At 40.1% G+C, this 25,709-nt stretch overlaps 1 protein-coding gene across 2 annotated transcripts in view; it reads left to right on the top strand.

Moving 5' to 3' along the window:
• NUTF2 (nuclear transport factor 2) overlaps nt 1–19,814 on the top strand; it is a 92,329-nt gene extending 72,515 nt beyond the window's left edge. For both annotated transcript variants that reach the window (XM_056526300.1, XM_056526299.1), the window contains exon 5: nt 19,351–19,814. In XM_056526300.1, coding sequence (XP_056382275.1) covers nt 19,351–19,464 — 114 coding nt within the window. In that variant the 3' untranslated portion in view covers nt 19,465–19,814. The remainder of the gene's footprint in view (nt 1–19,350) is intronic.
• The last annotated feature ends 5,895 nt before the right edge of the window (nt 19,815–25,709 follow it).

Genomic DNA, 25,709 nt, shown 5'->3' on the forward strand with positions numbered 1-25,709 from the left:
AGGGGCTCAGTCCTTAAGGTGAAAAAGGGCTTAATCCTTAAGGGGTTAATCGCTTTTTAACTTTTTTTTTCTAGGATATTATAAAAAATTGCAATTCTGTGGTTTTTTATATATTATAATTTTAATTTTTTATTTTTTTACATTTACGTCATTTACTTTTTGGAATACATAATGTTATATAAATGACAGAGCTGGGACAGCATGGAACAGAAGTAAGCCCTCCAGCTACCTCTATAGTGGATCGCCCCCCTGCGATCACCAGGGAGCATTCACATGTCCATTTTAGACTCCGCTTGCGATCTAAAGGGTTAATAGCTAGCCGCGCTGATCTCCGCATTCTGGCTATTTGGGGAGGCCCCTGGCTACTGAGAACAGCCGGAGGCCACAGAGTATGGAGCGGGCAGCAGTCGGTAGCCCGCTATACAGACAGCTGAGCACCGCCCGTGCTTGTCAGGTCCGGCCCTGCTTGCCCGAAGCCAGGCTAAGGGCCAGAAAACTTCACCTGCATGTCCCGGGCGTTGGGCGATAGGAATTCCACATCCCTGCGATTAGTTCATTCATTCTAGGTCTAGGATGTCTTATCTTAGTGTTCCTTTTATTTTTTTAAGCAGTGTATTTACACAAAGTCAATCATATACAGTTATACCTACATACAGTCTAGGACACCATATGTATTCTTTTTGGTAGCGAACATATATCGATAATGTGTCCTTAGTGTCACTTGTGGCTCCATCCTGGTGACCTGTAAGAATCAGATATATAGATAGGTACAGGACTCGGGTCTGGTATTGTTTATTGTAGATAATTAGATTACACTGGCCCATGTACATTAGCATGTACCTATTAACCGCCATAGAGTACTGTAATAGTGCGGGGGTACAAATTGATACAGATATATCTGGGCAACCTGTGCTAGTACCACTGTAAAGGGAAGAAATACGTGGATAGATTCCTCTTAAGAAGGCGCTGGTACCCAGGGATGGAGATAAAACTTCTTTATTGGCAACGCGTTTCGATCCCGAACCGGGATCTTCGTCAGGCCTGACGAAGATCCCGGTTCGGGATCGAAACGCGTTGCCAATAAAGAAGTTTTATCTCCATCCCTGGGTACCAGCGCCTTCTTAAGAGGAATCTATCCACGTATTTCTTCCCATTGCTTATTACCGGACTGACTGACGTCAAACCGGGTGGTTCCTCGTGGCAGCGGTTTCCCTTGATTTCTACGCTACTATAGGTGTTGTGCTCTAAGCGCAACACCTAGGGGTAAGAACCCATCTTTACGTTACACCTTCATTATCATCAAACGGTCCTCACTAGGGGCGCACCTCTTGTTGTTGTTTTTTTTCTCGTTTTTTATTAGTACCACTGTAAACACCATCCTAGACCAAACCAAAAAAATTACAGCTGTTTAAAAGTCTTATAAACGTCATTGGGGAAAGCGATGTAGCAAATTGTAGATACCTTGAGAGGAGAGACTCAAATGCCTACAAAGATGCGAAGATAAGTTGGTCCCCTTCAGTTGTTTTCTACAAATATGAATACAGATAAATCAGCTGTAAATCAGAATTGATGCTGAGCATAGCATATTGAGTTCCAGCATATATCCTTTTATTAATGTGAGAGGTATATAGTATACAGATAAATGATAATTATACCAGTCCCCCTTAAAGCACTTATAGATAACTTGGCTGGCTATTAGGAAGGTACAGGACTATACAAATATAGCTTACTGGAGCGGGTAAACAGCCTGAGTATAGAGAAAGCTACACTTAAGTTTCTGGATTATAATGACAAATAAAAACAGGTGTATGTAGGGGTACTGAGATGGGTAACACTTACTTTGTGAAGCGTAGTCCTGGATGAGACTGATGCATCCATCCATCTTTGGGAATCAAATTATGTCCAATATGGACAATGAAAAAAGCGTGCGCCGTAGCTCTGTCTGCCTCCGGGCTATCGGAAGTGACGTGTCACGCTGGATCGCAAGACGGGGCAGGGGGTTGTGTTGAGGAGCTGTGGGTTTGCAGTTTTGCTGGAAATGAAGATAGCGTTCCACTCTCGGGCGCAAAAAAATGGGGGCTGAAGTAACAATGGGAGGAAATGCTTTTCATAATGATGATAGTGTTCCATTCTGGAGCGCAAAGGGGGCGGAAGTGAGGATAGGGTTCTAAAGCCCTCTATCTTTAGAATGGAACTGCACGTGCCTACAAAGAAATTGAGGCAGTGTTAATAATGCAGTAAGTGATCTTCTACTACTATTTGAAAATTGATAAGGGGAAGACAATTAAGTGCTGCTCAATATTCTGAAAAAAATCCCGGTAGGTGGATGTTGAAAATTATTTTGGATATACACATACCGGAAATATACAGTCATGGCTGTAAATGTTGGCACCCCTAAAATGTTTCAAGAAAATGAAGTATTTCTCCCAGAAAAGGATTGCAGTAACAAATGTTTTGCTATACACATGTTTATTTCCTTTGTGTGTATTGGAACTAAATCGAAAAAGGAGGAGAAAAAGCTAATTGGATATAATGTCACACCAAACTCCAAAAATGGCCTGGACAAAATTGGCACCCTTTCAAAATTGTGGGAAAAATAAGATTGTTTCAAGCATGTGATGCTCCTTTAAAATCACCTGGGGCAAGTAACAGGTATGGGTAATATAAAAATCACACCTGAAAGCAGATACAAAGGAGAGAAGTTCACTTAGTCTTTGCATTGTGTGTCTTTGTGTGCACCACACTAATCATGGACAACAGAAAGCGAGGAGGACTGTCTTAGCACTTTGTAACCTATATTTTTCCACAATTTTGGTTCTCAAGTCCATCTCCAGAGATCTAGATTTGCCTTTGTCCACAGTACGCAACATTATCAAGAAGTTGATGAAAGGTGTCAAAGCAGGATAGTCCGGATGGGGGATAAGCCACTCCAAACAAGTTCCAAAGATATTTTGCGCTGACACTGAGGCTCCCTGAGGCGGCAGGACAGCTTGAATATCTGTCAACATTTAAATGAAATGACACTCTATGGCAGGAGACCCAGGAGGACCCCACTGCTGACAGAGACCTAAAAAAGCAAGACTGCATTTTGCCAAAATGAACTTGAATAAGCCAAAATCTTTCTGAGAAAACATCTTGGGGACAGCTGAGACCAAGATAGAGCTTTTTGGTAAAGCACATCATTCTACTGTTTACCGAAAACGGAATTAGGCCTACAAAGAAAAGAACATACCATAACAAAGTACCTACAGTGAAATATGGTAGAGGTTCAATGATGTTTTGGGGTTGTTTTGCTGCCTCCTGGCTCGGATGTGTGCAAAGCATCATGAAATCTGAGGATTACTAATGTATTTTGAAATCCAAGGAAAAACAATGTCCAGCATCCAGATGAAATCCAACAGGGTATATCTTTATTTAGGAAACTTGCAGGGACACGTTTAAAACACTGACGCATTTCACGCTTTCGCTCTGTCATAGGACTATGACTAAACGCAAAAGCGTGAAACGCGTCCGTGTTTTAAACGTGTCCCTGCAAGTTTCCTAAATAAAGATATACCCTGTTGGATTTCATCTGGATGCTGGACATTGTTTTTCATTGGATTTTTGCTGTGTGTGAAGCCGGAGACGTGTCCGGCAGGTCCCTGCTCAGGTGCTATCCCGATCTGGGTGAGCTGTCTTTATCTTGTACCAATGGATTTTGGGTCACACTGTACAGCTCAGTGTCAGAAAGCTGGGTTTGCGTCCAAGATCTTGGGTCTTCCAGCAGGACAATTACCCCAAACATACATCAAAAAGCCCCCAGAAATGTATGGCAACAAAGCGCTGGAGAGTTCTGAAGTGGCCAGCAATGAGTCCAGATCTAAATCCCATTGAACACCTATGGAGAGATCTTAAAATTGCTGTTGGGGAAAAGGCGCCTTCCAATAAGAGAGACTTGGAGCAGTTTGTAATGGAAGAGTGGTCCAACATTCTGGCTGAGAGGTGTAAGAAGATTATTGCTGGTTATAGGAAGCAACGCATTTCAGTTATTTTTTCCAAAGGGTGTGCAAACAAATATTAAGGGTGCCAATAATTTTGTCCAGCCCATTTTTGGAGTTTGGTGTGACATTATGTCCAATTAGCTTTTTTCCCTCCATTTTTTGGTTTAGTTCCAATACACACAAAGGGAATGAACATGTGTATAGCAAAACATGTGTTACTGCAATCCTTTTCTGTGAGAAATGCTTCATTTTCTTGAAAAATTTACGGCCATGACTGTATGTTATTCTTACAAGTTATCAGGGATATAGCGAAAATGTACAGTATTCAAGTATGAGGTGAGGCAAGTAGGTGCCAACCCCCATTGTCAGGGGAGAAGACTAAATATATCTTGTTCAACTAGAGAAAGCTGGAAAAGTTTAATTGTTTGAGTCCATGGGGATAGACCATATTAAATTTTAGGATCCACATTGTTTCTTTCTGTGTTACCACTTGATCCACATTGCCTTTCTAAATTCCTGTTTCCACAACTTCCAGTACTTTGAATGAAATAAATTTGGGATCCCTGTTGTGTTTTTACGTTGATATGGCGAGCTATTGGTTTGGGAATTCACTTTTTTCCTGAGTGTTTGGTGGATTTTAGTAAATATTAATTAAATGTTACGTTTTATGGCACCTCTTATTTATTGTTCTATATTGCTAATTTATGCCTGAGAGGTAGATACGGACCTGGTTAAAGTGCAGCCTTTATCATTACACAGTATATTACACTACTGATATGTAATGGAGAGGGTCTCAGTTATTGTGTCTGATGTCTAATGTTTCTGATCTCTGTAGCTGCTCCGTCATAGGTGCCAATTAGTCTCGTGACCATTTTGTCAGTTTCATATATTTTTTTTTTGGGGGGGGGGGGGGGAGGGGTGTTAACAGTGCGTTCCTTGGGGTGCGGTAAGCCGTGTGGCATGCTGTTTCTATGCATCTTAAAGGATAACCCCTTTCTCTGAAACGGTTTCTAAGGTCCAATGCTTCCTTCACATAATCTTCAAGGGAACAGAAACTGCCCTTTTGGAGTACCCCTACGAAGAGGTTTAGGTTATGAACTTTTCCACCGTAGTACGGCATTACCTGCTGTGGGTTTTCGATAGTGATGTTTCAATCTTCCCTCCTGGGCCTCTTTTTTTATTTTTATTTTTTATATTTATTTATTTAATCATGATATCCAGAAAGGGTAATGCAGAACAGCGCTGGCGGGTCACATGATTTTTTTTTTGGGGGGGGGGAGTGAAAATAACGTTATATAACGTGGAACCGCCGGAAGTAAAAAAAAAAAAAATACAGTGATGCACATAATTAGTCATACCGCCCAGCCCTAGTTCTGCTGTAAAAAAGATTGCGGTATAGAGGAAGTGAATGAGGAATTTAAGGTTAGATGTTTGTGTCATAGTTATTTGACAAGATGCTCCTGCTGTTTGTGCATCGTTGTTGGGGATTCTTCCTCTGCCTAGGCCTTCCATTCCCTGAGGAGTTATGTCATAACCACTACATTATAGGGTAAGAGAGGAGGTTTCGGCTGTGTGCTAATCCTCACTAGGCTACCACACAGTAATAGGTAGGCAGTATAGACGGACTAAGAAATTTCTAGGCTACACACACATATCCAGGTGTTCTTGTAGCTATCTTCTTGAAACAGCGTGTGTGTGTGTATATATGTATGTGCAAAGGTATATAGAAAAAACAGAAGACACAATGCGCATCTAAGCGTAGTAAAATTAAATTAACTATTGGATTTACAGATGTACAGAGAAACCAATAAGTATCGGCTCCTGAAAATGGTAAGAAGGGTTTGCTCACCTTTTTGTGTTGTACCATGGGCACAACACCAATATGCACTTGTTTCCCACTATTCTGGGGGACACAGAGTGGAGGAGTGCAGCTAGCACTAAACCCGCTCCAACATGCGCAGGATGGTCACTTTAGTAGAACATCGGTCCAAGAGTTCAATTCCTTCAGCATGCAGCTGTACTGCATGCTGAAGGAATAAACCATTTTATTTTTCATTAAATCCGTGTCACAGCGGTTTTTATTTCATTTTATCCATTCCAAACATCACTACTTCTGTGACGGAGGTGAGCACCAATTGAAGCACTTAATTTTTTCCTCGGAACTCTTGGACCGATGTTCTTCTATATATGTTTGTGTGTATATATTACACACACCTTTTTTGTTTAACCCCTTATGACCTTAAGGACCAGAGCATTTTTTGCACATCTGACCACTGTCACTTTAAGCATTAATAGCTCAGGGATTCTTTTACTTATGAATTTGATTCAGAGACATATTCGTCTTTAACACAGTGGTACATTTTCATTGATGTATCAGTTCTTGGTAAAATAAATATGTGAAAATTTAGCTCTCTGCTTGTAAGGAAAATAGACATACCAAATAAATGATATATTGATTTACATATACAATATGTTTACTTTATGTTGCCTTAATAAAGTTGACGTGTTTTGGAAGACATCAGAGGGCTTCAAAGTTCAGCATCAATTTTCCACAAAATTTTAAAAATCTGAATTTTTCAGGGACCTCTTCAGTTTTATAGTGGATTTGAGGAGCCTTCATATTAGAAATACCCCATTATAAAAACTGCACCCTTCAAATCATACAAAATGACATTCAGAAAGTTTAACCCTTTTAGGTGTTTCACAGGAATAGCAGCAAAGTGAAGGAAAAAATTCAAAATCTTAATTTCTTTTTTCTACGCATGTTCTTATAGATTTTTTTTAATTTTTTTTTATAAGGGGTAAAAGGAGAAAAAGCATCCCGGTTTGGTCCCTGCCTGGCGAGTGGTGGTGACCGGAATTCCCACAAGCGTACAGGTACGCCCTGGGTCCTTAAGTCCGAGGACGCCAGGGGTACCTGTATGCCCTGTGTCCTGGAAGGGTTAATTTTGACACACGTGTTACTTGAGAGAAATTTAAATTTAAGACTAAATGTTACTTTTTAAGACCAAAGTGTTTTCTCTATACAATATCATGTTCTCTAAAACAATACGTTCACACATACAGGATCCTGCACAGAATTAATGCGCAGGATTTGTAACTGCAGATTAGAATCTGTGCTCTCATTTAGTTTACATTGAAATCTGCAGCAGAAAATCCTGCGCATCAAATCTGTGTACGTGTGAACTTACCCTTATAGTGCATCTTAAGTAAAAAAAAATAAGTCTTTACATAAAGAATTATTACATTAATTATTACATTAAAAAAATTATGCTTGGTATGTTTGCAAGAAATAAGAGAATGATAGATGGAAGGCTGCAAATGGTTTGTTTGCGGTCTGCTAGTAAAGAGACATGTCTACATAGGAACTGTATACATACGTCAAATAGTGTGTGTGTGTGTTTTTGTTTAGCCATGTGTTAACTGACCTTTTATAGTACATACATAACCACCTACCCATCAACAAGATCCTTCATTTCCTGTAAAATGTTTAATGTTTTATTTGTAGTTAGTGTAAAATATATTTGACATTGATGACTTATACTGTCAGTTCGACATTAAATATATGTGGTGGAAAATCCCTTTTTATGTCCATAAAATCATTGAGTTTAGCTTGTCTTATATATTTAGAACTTCTAATGGAGATTAACATCCGTGTCTGCTTGATGTCATATACTGTTTTATGTTAAGGTCTGGGTATTCCCTGTGGGTGAACTGATTTCTTTGTATGCATAAAGTTACAATGCATATTAAACTGCCTTGAAGACAGTTGACCTTACTATGAGTGTTTTAACCCCTTAAGGACCTGTAGTTTTTCCGTTTTTGCATTTTCGGTTTTTGCTCCTTGCCTTTAAAAAATCATACCGCTTTCAATTTTGCACCTAAAAATCCATGATTGCTTATTTTTTGCGCCACCAATTCTACTTTGTAATGATGTCAGTCATTGTGCCCAAAAATCTACGGTGAAACGGAAAAAAAAAATCATTGTGAGACAAAATTGAAGAAAAAAAAAAAAAGGCGTTTTGTAACTTTTGGGGGCTTCCGTTTCTATGTAGTACATTTTTCGGTAAAAATGACACCTGATATTTATTCTGTAGGTCCATACGATTAAAATGATACCCTACACTATAGGTTTGGTTTTGTCGTACTTCTGGAAAAAAAATCGTAACTTCATGCAGGAAAATTAATACGTTTAAAATTGTCATTTCTGACCCCTATAACTTTATTTTTCCGTGTATGGGGCGGTATGAGGGCTCATTTTTTGCGCCGTGATCTTGATGGGACTTATTGATTGATTGCTTTTTATTCATTTTTTCATGATATAAAAAGTGACCAAAAATGCACTATTTTGGAATTTGGAATTTTTTTGCGCGCACGCCATTGACCGTGCGGTTTAATTAACGATATATTTTTATAATTCGGTCATTTCCGCACGCGGTGATACCATACCTGGGAAAAGGGGGGGTGATTTAAACTTTTAATAGGGAAGGGGTTAAATGATATTTCACTTTTTTTTTTGCAGTGTTATAGGTCATAGGGTCATAGGGACCTATAACACTGCACACACTGATCTTTCACATTGATCACTGGTTTCTCATAAGAAACCAGTGATGGATGATTCTGCCGCTTGACTGCTCATGCCTGGATCTCAGGCACTGAGCAGTCATTTGGCGATCGGACAGCGAGGAGGCAGGTAGGGACCCTACTGCTGTCCTGTAAGCTGTTCGGGATGCCGCGGCTATCCCGAACAGCCCACTGAGCTAACCGGCATGGTTTCAGTTTCACTTTAGACGCGGCGTTCAACTTTGAATGCCACGTCTAAAGGGTTAATAGCGCGCGGCCCCGCGTTATAGATCGGGAGCGGACACATGACGTTCCAGTACATAATGTGTCCTTAAGGGGTACCAAATACTTGTGTTAGGGTATGTTCACACGTACAGGATCTGCTGCATATTTGTGCAGCTGATTTTGCTACCCATTAACTTCAATCAACTTAATTAACTTCAATTAACTTAAATCTGTAAAATCAGTTGTAGAAAATGAGGCAAAAATCTGCAGCAGATCCTGTACATGTGAACGTACCCGAACTCCCGCATCATATGGGGTCGGTCCCGGTAGCTATCAATGGCCGGGACTCGCAGCTAATACTGGACATCACTAATCGCGTTAATGCCCGGTAATTCAACCCTTCAGACGCGGCGATCAGAGTGAATTGCCACATCTAAAGTGAAAGTAAAACCTTCCCAGCAGCTCAGTCGGGCTGATCGGGACCACCGTGGTGAAACCGCGGTGTCCCGATCAGCTAGGACGCATGAGGAGGGTCCCTTACCCGCCTAAAAATTATCTCTTTTTAACCAAATTACATTTGCATATATGAAACTTTAAAATGTATGTATTTATTTTTTTGGGAATAAAATGTGACAAAGCATAAATTTAAGACTTTATTTATTTTTTTTACATTTACGCCGTTCACCATACGGGAGCTTTTTTATGCTTTTTGGGGGTAAAATGGGGGTAAAAAAGGAAAATTTACATTTTTATTGGGGGGGGGAGGGGATTTCTCCCCCCCCCCCCCCCCCCCCCACATTTTATGTCCCCACAGGGGACTATTTATTGCAATCATTTTGATTGCTAATACTGTTCAGTGCTATCAGCGATCTTCTTCTCTGGTTTGCTCGAAGTCAGACCAGAGCATAAGATCCCGTGAGAGCGGAGGAGCCATTTAAAGCGCCGCAGATGCTGTGATCTGTATTGATCCTGGCATCTGAGGGGTTTAATGGCAGACATCAGTGATCGCCTTTTCCAGTGGGTCCCTGGCTGCTGATGGCAGCCTGGACCCGCCGTGCATAATGCGAGCACTGTTTCAGTGCTTACTTCATGTATAGGATGTGAAAGTCCCAGCGCATTTGTTCTTTAACCCCTTGACGACGAGTGCCGTAAATGTACGGCGCTGCTAAGTGTCACTCCGCACACAGAACCGTATATTTACGGCGCTGAGTTCTGTGATCACCGCGTCCCTGGACGCAATGATCAGGCCGGGATAACTGCTGCTATCTAACAGCAGCCATCCCAGAATATCGCCCAGCGGGGGCCTGAGGACCCTCCTCTCCCTCCCATATTGGGGAGGGGGGGGGGGTGGCATGGGTGCCATCTCCCAATAGATGAGACTTATAGTGCGCCGGCGATCGTTGGTGAGTGGTGAGGGACAGGTTGCAGCAGGAGGCAGCGAGAGATTAGGCAGGGAGTAAAAACTGCTTCACCCCCTGTACCGGAGTCATCTGCCTCACCCAAACAGTACTTTCGGGTGCTGCTGCCTACCCCAGTTTTTTTGGTGTGTATTTTTATTATTTTTGTCCTTTTTTTTTTTTTTTTTTTGTGACTGTGGTCCATGCCACCAGCAACTGTTTGGTGCTGCGTGACCGGACAGTGATTGCTGATCAGTAATCTGCTTTTACTAATCAGCTTTTTTTTTGTTGTTTTTTTTAAATCTTTTTTCCGTTCAGGGCAACTTGCCGGTGCTGATCAGTGAAGCAATCAGCGTTTCCCCCCACCCCAGTTATTTTTTTTTACTGTAAAAAAAAAAAAAACAACACTACACTGTGAAATAATAAAGTTCAAGGAAAAAAAAACACATGCACCCCCTTAGACACCTACATCTCCAGCACCCCCCCCCCCCCTAATGTCTCAGAGGGTATATTCGGTGTAGGAGGCATACGCCTTTGCTGCGTCCGACACCGAATCCTCGAGTGATGGAGAAGACTAAGACCCCTCTTTACTTATTTCTTCATCTTCCCCCTCATCATCCAGTGGTGATGAGCCATCTAGAAGGCGGCGCCGCAGGGCAATGCCAATAGAGGCACACCAAACTAGTGTTCCTCTTCCCAGTACCAGTTTCCCTGTCCCCCATACTACCCTGTTCCCATTTATAGATGACCCTATCTGGACCCCAGTTCCGGACAATTATGAACCACGGATTCCTGGGTTTGTGGGACACCCAGGAATCCAAATTGACACCACAGGCCTCACTGAAATAGACTTTTTGAGGTTTTTTTTTTTCCCAGTGTGGACTTTGTCAATTTGGTGGCGCAAACTAATCTTTATGCCCAACAATTTTTGACCCAGAACCCTGACTGTTTTTTGGCTAGGCACGAGAGATGGTCCCCCATCAATGCAGCCGGGATGAGGACATTTTGGGGCCTTGTTCTGCATATGAGCCTAGTGAAAAAGCCAACCATTCAGCAATACTGAAGTAGGGATGTTCTTTCCAACACCCCACTTTACCGTATGGCAATGAAAAGAGATCGCTTTGAAGCTATCCAGCAATGTTTGCATTATGCAGATAATGCAACATGTCTGCCTAGAGATGATCCCGCCTATGACCGCCTGTTCAAAATACGTCCGGTCAAAGATCATTTTACCACTAAATTTGCAGAGGCCTATTTTCCCCCAAAAATATATCGCCATTGAGGAGTCCCTTATTAGTTAGAAAGGAAGGCTCCATTTCTGCCAGTACGTTCCCAGTAAAAGGGCAAAGTATGGCGTGAAAGTATACAAGCTCCGTGAGAGTACCTCAGGGTACACTTACAGATTTAGGGTGTACGAAGGGAAGCATTCCCGCATTGAACCCCCAGAATGCGCCCCCCCCCAATCCTGGGAGTTAGCGGGAAAATTGTGTGGGAACTGATGTACCCACTGCTGGATTAAGGTTACCACTTGTACGTGGATAACTTTTATACAAGCATCCCTCTCTTCAAGTCCCTTTCCACCAGAGCCACTGTTGCTTGTCCTATAAAAATCCTATAAAAACATCCTATAAAAATGCCAATTCCTAGGGGTGAAAGTAGGGCCCTTACTAGTGACAATATTTTGCTGGTTAGGTATAAGGACAAGAGGGACATCCTTATGCTGACCACCATTCACGGTAATGGCAGCACTCCTGTCACTGTACGAGGTACCGCAACACCGGTCCTCCAACCAGATTGTATTCTGGGCTACAATCAGTATATGGGAGGAATTGATCTCTCTGATCAAGTCCTCAAACCATATAGCGCTATGCGCAAAACCAGAAGATGGTACAAAAAAGTAGCGGTGTACATGGTCCAGATAGCATTGTACAACGCTTTTGTACTATTTTGAAGAACTGGCAACACAGGAACATTCCTTCAGTTCCAGGAGGTGGTGATCAAGGCCCTGATCTTTGGCAACCAGGAAGGAGCGGGCACAACTACCTCTGGAACTGAAGGCCCCCGTATTGTTCCAGGGCAACATTTTCCAGGAGAGGTCCCCCACACTGGAAAGAAGGGACGGTCCCAAAGAAGATGCAGTCTCTGTTCTAAAAAAGGGATAAGAAACATGACAGAAACTACACAAATCTAATATATATATATATATATATATATATATATATATATATATATATATATATATATATATATATATATATAAAATAAAATATATATACACACACACACACTGCAAGTTGTGGAGTCCGCTTCAAACTGAACGTCCAAATGGCTCACCTGTGCCACGGACCGGCCGGTTCCGCCGTCGGCCCACAATCCTTACCGCTCTGCCAACCCTGGGTTCTATCCTGTGGCCTCCCGTTCGGAGGCCCTGGATAGATTCCAGGAGTTGGTAGAGCGGGATTTAATCAAACTGCATGAAAAAAACAATTCTAAAAAAATGTATGATAACTTAAATAAAGTGCATTGAAGGAATTGAGTGAAAATTAATACATTACAATTAAGAATGCAGATAAGGGGGGAAACATTATAATTTTAGATTCAGGATTGTATAAAAAACATAATTGTGAAATGTCAGATAGGGACACATAGGAAATTACAAACAGATCCTACAAAAATATTTCAGGACACACTTAAGAAAGTTCTGAGAGAAGGAGTTACCCTGGGTGCTATTAACACTAATTTAGAAGAATCTCTATATGTATCGGACCCCATAATTCCTATCTTTCACTCTCTCCCAAAACTCCACAAGGGGATATTCCCACCCCCACTAAGGCCCATAGTGGCGGGGATTGGGTCCCTTGTGGAGTGTTTGGGAGAGTGGGTGGACTATTACCTGCAGCCTTTGACAAAAATTACTACCACATTTCTGCAGGACACGAAACATGTCATCAACATCTTACATGAGGTAAAACGGGCAAAAAACTTTTCCTGGGCTACCTGTGACGTGATAGGGCTCTATCCGTCAATACCCTGGAATAAAGGACTAGAGGCCTTGACACACCATTTGGAATATTACAGTAATTACCCCCCTGGCCTGAGGGAATCTATCACCATCGCAACAGAGTTTTTGTTGAAACACAACTACTTTATGTTCGATGGTGATTTCTTCCTTCAGGCCAGGGGGGCTTCGATGGGGGCGAAATATTCGCCCTCGTTTGCTAACATCTACATGTTTTATTGGGAACAACAGTTTATTTTCAATACAGATAGCCCCTTCTATGACAAGATACACTAGGTCGGAAGGTTCATAGATGACCTGCTAATAATTTGGAAAGGTAATGAAGTATAATTTGATGAATTCATACATTATATTAGTGACTATGATCTAAATTTAAAATTTACATCATATTACAGCAGGTCTTCGGTGAACTTTCTGGACATTACATTAACGAGCAATAATACAGAAATAATTATTCTTCCATTTAGAAAAGAAACATCCACCAATTTGGTATTGTTGGCATCATCATGTCATCCTAGACACGTTATCAATAATATCCCCTTTGGTGAGTGATGCAGGACAAAAAGGAACTGCTCGGATGAAACACACTTACAAATAGCTACAGAAGAAGTAGTCAGTAGATTTAAAACAAGAGGGTACAAAGATAAGGTATTGAATGATTCTGTAAATAGAATAAATAAAATTGAAAGGAAGGATTTGATAACATACTCTAGGAGAGATAAGAAACAAATTGAAAATAAAAATAAGAACAAAATATGAAAAGAAAGCCATACTTTGTGACAGCCTATAGTCTACAATTTGACCAAATCAGAAAAATTTATAAATATGTTCCTATTTTGGAAACTGATCCTCTACTTAAGGAGGAGGAGGTGCGGACACACGAAATGTGTGACATGTAGCTATGTAGAACAAACTAAATCAATATTATTATGTCACACGAGGAGAAGCTACAATATTAAAGATTATATAAACTAATACAAAATCAGTTATATATGTAGCAAAATTTGTGTCATGCAACATCTAATATACAGGCTGCACTAGTAATTCTTTAAAGATGCGCTTCAGAAAGCATGTGTCTGATTCAAAGAGTAATGTAACCAATGTATCCATGTTGTCCAAACATTTCAGAGACACACACAGGAGATACAAGCTCATTAAGAGTTACAGGTGTGGAAAAGGTCAGGTTAGGTCCTAGAGGGGGAGATCTGAGAAGGCGTCTCTATAATAGGGAGACATATTGGATGTTTCTATTGGAAACAAGATACCCACATGGTTTAAATAAAAGATTTGACCTCATTGTGACATGTCCATAAATGCATTAATATAAGTAAAGTCTGTTATTAATGAAGAAGGTAGGGTCCTATAAGGTAGTGGTGACAAAGAATAACTAATTACTAACAGTGCAATATATGTTCAAAAAGTAAAAGAATATAAGATAATAAGCAGTAATAATTAATACACATAAATACAAAGAATATTTAATAAAAATTAAAATTTTAATATTAATATCATCCAGAATTCTAGATAAATGGACGAGTACTATATTTATGGTGTCTAGCGCCTGTAGTGTCTGTCTAATGTATAAATAGGTTAATCATGAATTTTGGAATATTCTGAATGTTACAATTGAAGTAGTTATGTATAAATATTGCACTGTTTGTATATGCAGTAATATACATCGGTTTTTGTACAAAACGCACTAAAGCGGAAGTAAAAACCACAAACTGCATTTAGGTTAATCTGAATAGGTACCAAATATTTAGGAAGAGGATCTCGCCCACACCGGGTCTTCCACATGTCTTAGTGTTTTAATGATGTAAGAGGTAATGTGACCCGTTGATTTAGTGTATTAACACGGTCTGTCAAATGTTTGTTAGTCTACGATTAAGCCCCAACGTGGGCGAAACGCGTCAAATGTTGTTCTGTATGTGAACTGTGTCAAGGTTTTGAATAAAGGAAAGCTGGTTTTAATCCTTCACCTGAAGTGCCGGACCTTCTTCTTTCTTCAAATAATATATATATTATATATAAATATATATATATATATATATATATATATATATATATATATATATATATATATATATAATTTTAGATTTGTGTAGTTTCCGTCATGTTTCTTATCCCTTTTTTAGGACAGAGACTGCGTCTTCTTTCGAACCGTCCCTTCTTTCCATAACCACCTACTATAATGATACCTTTTAATTTTTCAATAACATTCTCCAAAACAAAAAAATTTAAATATATATTTTTTTTGTTTCGGAGAATGTTATTGAAAAATTAAAAGGTATCATTATAGTAGGTGGTTATGGCTATTATATATTATTATATTATGGCTACACAAGAGTGTAAAAGCGAAAATTGGCCCGGACTAGGGCAGTATTTCCCAACCAGGCTGCCTCCAGCTGTTGCAAAACTACAACTCCCATCATGCTGGGTGTCACGGTTTTGCAACAGCTGGAGGTACCCAGGTTGGGAAATACTGTAATAGGGGGAGATTTAATAACACTGGGGTTCTGGTACACTGCATGTAAGTAAAACTCTGCAACTATCAGCCGCCCCTGTGCAAATCACTAATTTAGGCCTCAAATGTGCATGGCGCTCTCTCACTCCTGAGCTCTGTTGCATTTGACTGGCAACAGTTTAGGGCCACATATGGGGTATTTCTATACTCGGGAGAAATTGCTTTACAATTTTGGGGGCTTTTTCTACTTTTACCTCTGGTGGAAAAAAAAATTGTGGGCTACACCAGCATTTAGTGTAAATTAAAATTTAATTTTCTACACTAACATGTTGGTTTAGCCCCATTCTTTTCACAAGAGGTAAAAGGAGAAAAAGACCCCGAAAATTTGTAACAGAGTACCCCATATGTGGGCGTAAAGTGCTCTGCGGGTGCATAACATGGCTCAGGAGTGAGAGAGCACCTGAGGCCTAAATTGGTTATTTGCACAGGGCTGGCTAATAGTTGCAGCATTTCAGACATAAACCCAAAAGAAAAAACACTCACATGTGACCCAATTTTGGAAGCTACACCCCTCAAGAAATTTAAGAGGGGGCAGAGAGCATTTACACCCCACAGGTGTCTGAAAGATTTTTGGAACAGTGGTCTGTAATGAAAATTTTTAAATTTTCATATGCACAGCCCACTGTTCCAAAGATCTGGCCAATGCCAGTGTGATGTAAATGGTCACTGCACACCTTGTTACATTCCTTGAGGGGTGTAGTTTCCAAAATGGGGTCACATGTGGGGGTCCACTGTTCTGGCACCACATGGGCTTTTAAAACGCACATGGCTCCCCAACTTCAATTACAGCCAAATTCTCTCTCCAAAAACCCAATATTGCTCCTTCTATTATGAGCCTGCGCCTGCAGAGCAATTTACATCCACATATGGGGTGTTTCCATACTCAGAAGAAAAAGGCCTCCAAAACTTGTAACCCAATTTCTCCCATTACCCCTTGTGAAAATAAAAAAATTGGAGTAACACTAGCATTTAAGTGCAAAAAAAATCTAATTTTTCATTTTTACGGCCCACTGTGCCAAACACTTGTGAGGTGTAAATACTCACTGTACCCCATGTTACATTCCTTGAGTGGTGTAGTTTCTGAAATGGTGTCAGGTGTGTGTGTGGGGTGTGTGTGTGGGGGGTGGGGTGGGGGTGGGGGGTTCTGCTGATCTGGCACTATGGGGGCTTTGTAAACGCACATGGCCCCCAACTTCAATTCCAGAAAGCCCAATGGCTCTCCTTCTCTTCTGAGCCCTATAATGCCCCTGCAGAGCACTTTACGTCCACATATGGTGTATTGCCTTACTTGGGAAAAGTTGGACTACAAGTTTTGGGGGGGCTTTTTTTTTTTCTTCCTATTAGCCCTTGTGTAAAAAAAAAACTTGGTAACAGTAGCATTTCGTTTTTTGTTTTTTTTTTTGCGTCCAACTTTAGCAAAGACTCATCAAACACTTGTGGGGTGTTAAGGCTCACTTTGCCCCTTATGTTCCTTGAGGGGTGTAGTTTCCCAAATGGTGTGCCATGTGTTTTTTTTTTTATTTATTTCTGTTCTGGCACCATGTGACAAGCCCCCAAAAACCTTTTCAGCAAAATTCTTTCCAAAAGCCCAATGGTGCTCCTTCTCTTCTTAGCCCTCTAGTGCACCCACAGAGCACTTTACAGCCACATGAGGTATTTCCTTACTTGAGAGAGATTGGGTTACAAATTTTGGGGGCTTTCTCCTTTTACCCCTTGTAAAAATGAAAAAAAAAAATTGTATTCCTGTGAAACACCTAAAGGGTTAACACACTTTCTGAATGTCATTTTGTATACTTTCAGGGGTGCAGTTTTTATAATTGGGTAATTTATGAGGTGATTCTAATATGAAGGCCCCTCAAATCCACTTCAAAACTGAACTGGTCCCTGAAAAATTAAGCTTTTGAAATTTTCATGAAAAAATTGGAAAATTGCTTCTAAACTTTGAAGCCCTCTGTCTTCAAAAAGTAAAAACATGTCAACATTATGATGAAAACATAAAGTAGACGCATTGTATATGCGAATCAACATATCATTTATTTGGTATGTCCATTTTCCTTTCAAGCAGAGACTTTAAAAATGAGAAAAATGCAACATTTTTGCAAATTTTCATTACATTTTTGAATTTTTCACAAAGAAATGATGCAAGTATGGGCAAAAATTTACCACTAACATAAAGTATAATATGTCACAAAAAAACATTCTCAGAATCTGCATCCCAGAGCTATTAATGCTTAAAGTGACAGTGGTCAGATTTGCAAAAAATGGCTGCGTCCATAACTCATTGGGGACGGAGGGCATACCTATAAGCCCTCAGGCCGCTCCCTGTCGATAGGCCCCGCATCATAGCGGGTCGGGTCCGGCCTCTAACAACGGATGGGACCCGTGGCTAATAGCGTGCGGCATTGATCGCGGTGCCACGTGCTATTAACCCTTTAGACGCGGCGTTCAAAGTTGAACGCCGCATCTAAAGTGAAAGTAAAGCGGTGCCGGTTAGCTCAGGGTGCTATTCGGGATTGCCGTGGTGAAATCGCGGCATCCCGAACAGCTGTAAAGACAGTAGGAGGGTCCCTACCTTCCTCCATGCTTTCCGATAGCCGAATGACTGCTCAGTGCCAGAGATCCAGGCATGAGCAGTCAAGCGGCAGAATCATTGATCAATGGTTTTCTATGAGAAACCATTGATCAATGTAAAAGATCAGTGTGTGCAGTGTTATAGCCCCCTATGGGAGCTATAACACTGTGAAAAAAAGTGAATAAAGATCATTTAACCCCTTCCCTAATAAGTTTGAATCGCCCCCCTTTTCCCAATAAAAAAAAAACTGTGTAAATAAAAATATGTGGTATCGCCGTGTGCGGAAATGTCCGAATTATAAAAATATATAGTTAATTAAACCACACGGTCAATAGCGTACGTGCAAAAAAATTCCAAAGTCCAAAATAGCATATTTTTGGTCACTTTATATTATAAAAAATTAATAAAAAGTGATCAAAATGTCCGATCAATACATAAATGGTACCGATTAAAACTTCAGATCACAGCGCAAAAAATGAGCCCTTATATCGCCCCGTACGCAGAAAAATGCAAAAGTTATAGGGGTCAGAAGACGCCAATTTTAAACGTATAAATTTTCCTGCTTGTAGTTATGATTTTTTCCAGAAGTACGACAAAATCAAACCTATATAAGTAGGGTATCATTTTAATCGTATGGACCTACAGAATGAAAAGTGTGAAATTTGTACAAAAAAAATACTGTGTAGAAACGGAAGCCCCCAAAAGCTACAAAATTGTCTTTTCTTCAATTGTGTCGTACTATGATTTTTTTTTTTGCCGTTTCGCCTTAGAGTTTTGGGTAAAATGACTGATGTCATTACAAAGTAATGGTGGCGCAAAAAAATAAGCCATCATATGGATTTTTAGCTGCAAAATGTGAAAGGGTTAGGATTATTAAAAGGTAAGGAGAAAAAAATGAGTGTAAAAATTGGAAAACCCTCTGTCCCCAAGGGGTTATGGTCAAAATAGGCTTCGTCCTTAAGTGCTGAAATGTGTGGTTTTCTGTTTACATGCATACTATAGATAAAATTGATTTGTGACTGTTCAGTATCCTCATGTATATTGACTTATTCTATTGTATTTTATTTCAGGCGGATGATGACCCCGTTATTGGATTTCATCAAATGTTTCTACTAAAGAACGTACAAGATGCCTGGGTCTGTACAAATGACATGTTCCGGCTAGCACTGCATAACTTCGGTTGAATTGCCTCAAGAGGAGACAGGATAATACTACTCTGCCCTTCAATTTTTTCTTGTTTCCTTTTTCTTTTGCATTTACGAAGGATTCTCCATATCCACAGAACAGTCAAAACACAATACACTGTTTAGCAATTGAAAGCTATTACACCTGGGCAAGAAAGTATTAAGCCTGATGCAGCCTAGTGATTGAAGTGGCTAATGATTGTGTACTAGCCATATACGTGTGACTTTTGGAGTTGTTTTGCATTTAACAGTTTTCAGGCATTTGGCTTTTGAATTGGATTGCTTTTTATGTAAACTCATTTATCTAGTGATCCAAAGAAATTGGAAATAAAAGAAAAAGGCCCCCTTGAGCAGGCATGTCCATGTTTCTTTTTTTTTTTTTTTTTTTCTATTCTTTTGGGTACACTGAAAATGCAAATGTACTATTCACATGGTCTTATTTTATGCAAATGATGTCTGAAATCAAGGGATTGGTCTTAGCCTGGGCTTACACAGTGTTTTGTTTACATTTCAGTTTGCTTTTGTACGCTTAACCACTTAAGGACATAGGACATTAATGTATGTCTTGGTGTGTAAAGTACCAGGGCACCAGGATGTACATTTGTCCTTTATATGAAGCATGCACAGCTGATTGCTAAGATCCTACTGGCGCCCGAAGACCCCCCAGCTTGCCTCCTGTACAGAACTGTTGACCACCGCACAAAAAGGTGGTCGACATGTTCCCTCCATGCATCACTATAGGAAAGCCAGAGACACCTGGGTACTGGAGGGACATGGCGTGACGTCATCTCCCCGTCTTGGAAGCAGCTCCTGGCACAGAATGCCGGGGGCTGCACTGAGATTGCGGGGGTCTGAAGCGACGGGACCCCTGTGATCAGGCATCTTATGCCCTATCCTTTGGATAGAGGATAAGATGTCTAAGCGCGGAGTACCCCTTTTAAATAGTCCCTCTGGGCCACCCCTTGGTACAACTACCAGTGAGCGCAATTATGTGTAATTATCAAACTATTATTTCACAGTGGGTTTATAATGTAAAATCTTGCTAGAAGTACTATGGGTCAATATAGCACTCCTGTCTACACATAGACATTACTGGGCTGATGGAGACCATGTCAAGTAATGTGGTACCTAAAGGAGAAGTCTCATACAAAAAAAAAAAAACGTATCCCCCTATCAGGTTCTTCCCTGGAGCGGTCATGACCCTCACCACGCCCCCTCCATATATCTCTATGGGAAAGCCGGACGGGGGATACGTTTTTTTTGTATGACATATCTCATTTAATTAGGGTATACTAGAGAATATAATACAGCCCCAAACCTGTAGTTCAATTTAGAGTAACTTTATAGTATATGTATTATCAAAAAGTCATCAAAAATGGGTCAAGGTCTCCATAGAGACCATGTGGATGAATTGACCACATTCTGAAAAACCCTTTAGGTTCATGTTAAAGAATATTTAGTTCCAATTGCCCCCATGTGTGTTGAGATTGGAGTATCTACCAATGCTGAATGTTGCCTCATGCCATTTCTCAATTCTGCTAGGTTGCCACATAAAGGTATTTTTTCAACACCCCTGACATGGCACACCAAAAACAGCCTTTAAGCTGTTGATCCATCCATGTACCTGGTACTTTAGTGAGTGTAGTAACATCTTGTCTCTCTCTGACTTATTCCTTAGCAGTACATTAAAAATAATGTGAATTAACCCCTTCCCTAACAAGTTTGAATCACCCCCCTTTTTTTCACACACAATAAAAATAAAATGTGTGTGTGTGTGTGTGTGTGTGTATATATATATATATATATATATATATATATATATATATATATATATATATAAAATATAAAATATATTATACACACACAGTGGGGATCAAAAGTTTGGGCACCCCATGCAAACAATTGTATTAATGTGCAGAAAGAAGCCAAGGAAAGATGGAAAAAATCTTCAAAAGGCATCAAATTACAGATTAGACATTCTTATAATATGTCAACAAAAGTTAGATTTTATTTCCATTATTTACACTTTCTAAATAACAGAAAACAAAAAAAATGGCATCTGCAAAAGTTTGGGCACCCTGCAGAATTTATAGCATGCACTGCCCCCTTTGCAAAGCTGAGACCTGCCAGTGTCATGGATTGTTCTCAGTCGTCATCTGGGAAGACCAGGTGATGTCAATCTCAAAGGTTTTAAATGCCCAGACTTATCTGACCTTGCCCCAACAATCAGCACCATGGGTTTTTCTAAGCAGTTGTCTAGAAATCTGAAACGGAAAATAGTTGACGCTCACAAAGCTGGAGAAAACTATAAGAAGATAGCAAAACATTTTCAGATGTCAATATCCTCTGTTCAGAATGTAATTAGGAAATGGCAGTCATCAGGAACAGTGGACAGCAAGATCTGGAAGACCAAGAAAAATATCAGACAGAACAGCTCGCAGGATTGTGAGAAAAACAATTGAAACCCCACATTTGACTGCACAATCCCTCCAGAAAGATTTGGCACACACTGGAGTTGTGGTACACTATTCCACTATAAAGAGATACTTGTACAAATATGGTCTTCATGGAAGTCATCAGAAGAAAACCTCTTCTACGTCCTCACAACAAAAATCAGCGTTTGAACTTTGCAAATGAACATATAGACAAGCCTGATGCATTTTGGAAACGAGTTCTGTGGACCGATGAGGTTAAAATTGAACTTTTTGGTCGGAATGAGCAAAGGTACGTTTGGAGAAGAAGGGGAACATAATTTAATGAAAAGAACCTCTGTCCAACTGTTAAGCATGGGGGTGGATCAATCATGCTTTGGGGTTGTATTGCAGCCAGTGGCACAGGGAACATCTCACGAGTAGAAAGAAAAGATGGATTCAATAAAATTTCAGCAAATTTTGGATGCGAACTTGATGCCATCTGTGAAAAAGCTGAAGTTAGAGAGGAGGGCTTCTACAAATAGATAATGATCCTAAACACCTCGAAATCCACGGGGGATTACTGAAGGTTTTGCCATGGCCTTCACAATCTCCTGACCTCAACATAATTGAAAATCTATGGATAGACCTTAAAAGAGCAGTGCATGACAGACAGCCCAGAAATCTCAAAGAACTGGAAGACTTTTGTAGGGACGAATGGGCAAAGATATACCTCAAACAAGAATTGAAAGACTCTTGGCTGGCTGCAAAAAGCTGTGATACTTGCCAAAGGGGGCAGTACAATATATTAACTCTGCAGGGTGCCCAAACTTTTGCAGATGCCATTTTTTTTTCTTTTATTTTGAAAGTGTAAATGATGGAAATAAAATCTAACTTTTGTTGACATATTATAAGAATGTCTAATCTGTAATTTGATGCCTTTTTGGAGATTTTTCCATCTTTCCTTAGCTTCTTTATGCACATTAATACAAATTTTTACCTGGGGTGCCCAAACTTTTGATCCCCACTGTATTTTTTTTTAACCCCTTAAGGACCCGGCGTTTTTCGTTTTTGCACTTTTGTTTTTTTTTTCCTCCTTACCTTTAAAAAAAATAACTTTCAGTTTTGCACATAAAAATCCATATCGTGGCTTATTTTTTGTGACACAAATTCTACTTTGCAGTGACATCAGTCATTTTACCCAAAAATCTACGGCGAAACGAAAAAAAATCAGTGTGACAAAATTGAAGAAAAAACGCCATCTTGTAACCTTTGGAGGCTTCTGTTTCTACACAGTAAATTTTTCTATAAAGAGGACACCTTCTCTTTATTCTGTAGGTCCATAAGAGTAAAATGATACCCTACTTATATAGGTTTGATTTTGTCGTACTTCTGGGAAAAATCATAACTACATGCAGGAAAATGTATACGTTTAAAATTGTCATCTTCTGACCCCTATAACTTTATATTTCAGTGTACGGGGCGGTATGAGAGCAAATTTTTTTGTGCAGTGATCTGAAGTGTTTAGCGGTACCATTTTTGCATTGATTGTTTTTTGTTAATTTTTTTCATGATATAAGAAGTGACCAAAAATACGCTATTTTAGACTTTGGAATTTTTGGGCGTGTACGCCATTGACCGTGCGGTTCAATTAACAATATATATTTTTATAATATGGACATTTCTGAACGCGGTGATACCACATTTTTATTTCTTTCTACACTGCAATGATTCTGCTGCTTGACTGTTCATGCCTGGATCTCAGGTACTGAGCAGTCATTCGGCGATTGGACACACAGGAGGAAGGTAGGCACCCTCCTTGTGTCCTCGAGCTGTTCGGGATGCCGCTGCGGTCCCGAACAGCCCACTTAGCTTTCCAGGGGCACTTTAGATGTGGCAATCAACTTTGAACGCAGCGTCTAAAGGGCTAATAGCGCCTGGCACCGCGATCAGTGCCACGTGCTATCAGCCTTGGGTCCCCCCCTGTTGTTAGAGGCTGGTCCCAACCCGCTATGATGCGAGGCCACGCCATGGCCCCTCGTTATATAAGGGAGCGGACTCGGAGTACAGGTACGCCCTTGGTCCTTAAGAGGTTAATATAAAAAAAAGCCCTTTCTCTAATAACTGAAAACAGCCCCCTTTTCCCCACAAAAAAAGTGGGGGAAAAAAAACCCTTACAAAAAGTATTAGTAATTGGTATTGGCGGAAAGAAAAAAAATCTGTTCTCATACTCAGTCTTAAAAATGGTATCTGGACATCCCTACTTTTAACAGCTCTTGAATATTCATTCAGAGTGACCCCCACCTACTAGACTGGTCTTGAGACTTGTGTATTAAAACATTTCCTCCTTGGGGGAACATACTGTCACTTGATTATACCTTTCATAGGGTGAAAGCTCTCCTGTCCGAATAGGCTATTTGTGGCTATGGGATTCCAATAAACTCTCATATGAATCGTTCCATAAGGGATAGGAAGGTGAGTATCACAGATTTCACATGTAAAGGTAAGGCCTATCTGATTCATCCAAGTGTTACCCAAACTAATGAAAATATTCTTCCTTGTCAGGGCTTTAGCATCTATCCACAATTTTATTTTTCTGTGATTTTCGCACCAATTTTGGCGTAAAAGGCATTAAACCAGCATGTATAAATACATGGGTAAAAATGCTGGTGTGGATTTTGGTGAAGTCACTTCACATTTACTGTGATTTGTTACTTAGGTACCCCTCTGATAGCCTCGAACAGACCATAGCTTACTGTAACTTGTAATGTAAATCTCTGGACTTTGCAAAGCAGAGTGGGCCTATCAAAGGAAAGGTATCCAATCCATTCAACCTTATTTTTTTTTTCTTTGGGGGGGGGGGGGGGGGGGGGGTTCAGATAACACATAACAGGTATAACCATTATAGGGCTTGCAATAATGTATTCATACATCATGTTTCTTTAGAACAAGTAATCAAATAACAGAACAAAGTTCTCAGAATAGAATACTAATAACTAAGAAAATAAACAACAAAACATAGGTGTCCACATTTTCTTATATGGCTTTAGAATTCAAGATTCAAAGTTTATTTTTGTTGATCAATTCAGTTGTGCGACCCCAAACTTCTATGATGTAGAGTTTAGAATATTAGATTATCTATGGTTGAGTGCTGTTGATAAATATGTAGAAATCTCTCCTTATGCATTCATAGTAAATATAGTCAATTATAGACATCCCATTAAAGGGGTATTCCAGGATTTTTTTTATTGGACTATGCTACAGGGGCTGTAAAGTTAGTGTAGTTCATAATGTCTCTACCTGTCTCTGATGGATGGTCTTGCATTCTTATGTTATCTTTGCTCTGGATGTCCATTTTTAACAGCATACGAAATGGCTTCGGTCTCAGGTATTCCCAGGATGCTGTGTGGCCAAGACATTACCTCACTAGTCAGGTGATGACAGGGAGCCTGTTCTGCTTCAATGGGTTGAGCGACCACAGGGAATTTGCAACCTCTGGAGGCACCCTGGTTAGAAAGCACTGGTCTTTTTCATGGAATTCAGCTCCTTTTGTTCAATGGGTGGGGTGGCTGATGTGTGGGAGGCAGCAAAGTGGAATTATGGTATTTGTAGTAAAAGAGAAAACTCTAACAGGAAAAAGCCTGTTTACCATGAAGCTGAGGCTATATTTTTGTGATCTCACAACATAGCCATTTAACCTAAAGACAAGTGCGGGTCCTTCCTAAGCATGTCCATTACTGTCTGGCAGGTAAGTACTAAAATCACCTTACGGTGGATAACCCCTATAATGTACAATCCAAACAGGAAGTTATGTGACTACAAAAGTATTGGCAC

Source organism: Hyla sarda, chromosome 6 (assembly GCF_029499605.1).
Source record: "Hyla sarda isolate aHylSar1 chromosome 6, aHylSar1.hap1, whole genome shotgun sequence".
NCBI lineage: Eukaryota > Metazoa > Chordata > Amphibia > Anura > Hylidae > Hyla > Hyla sarda.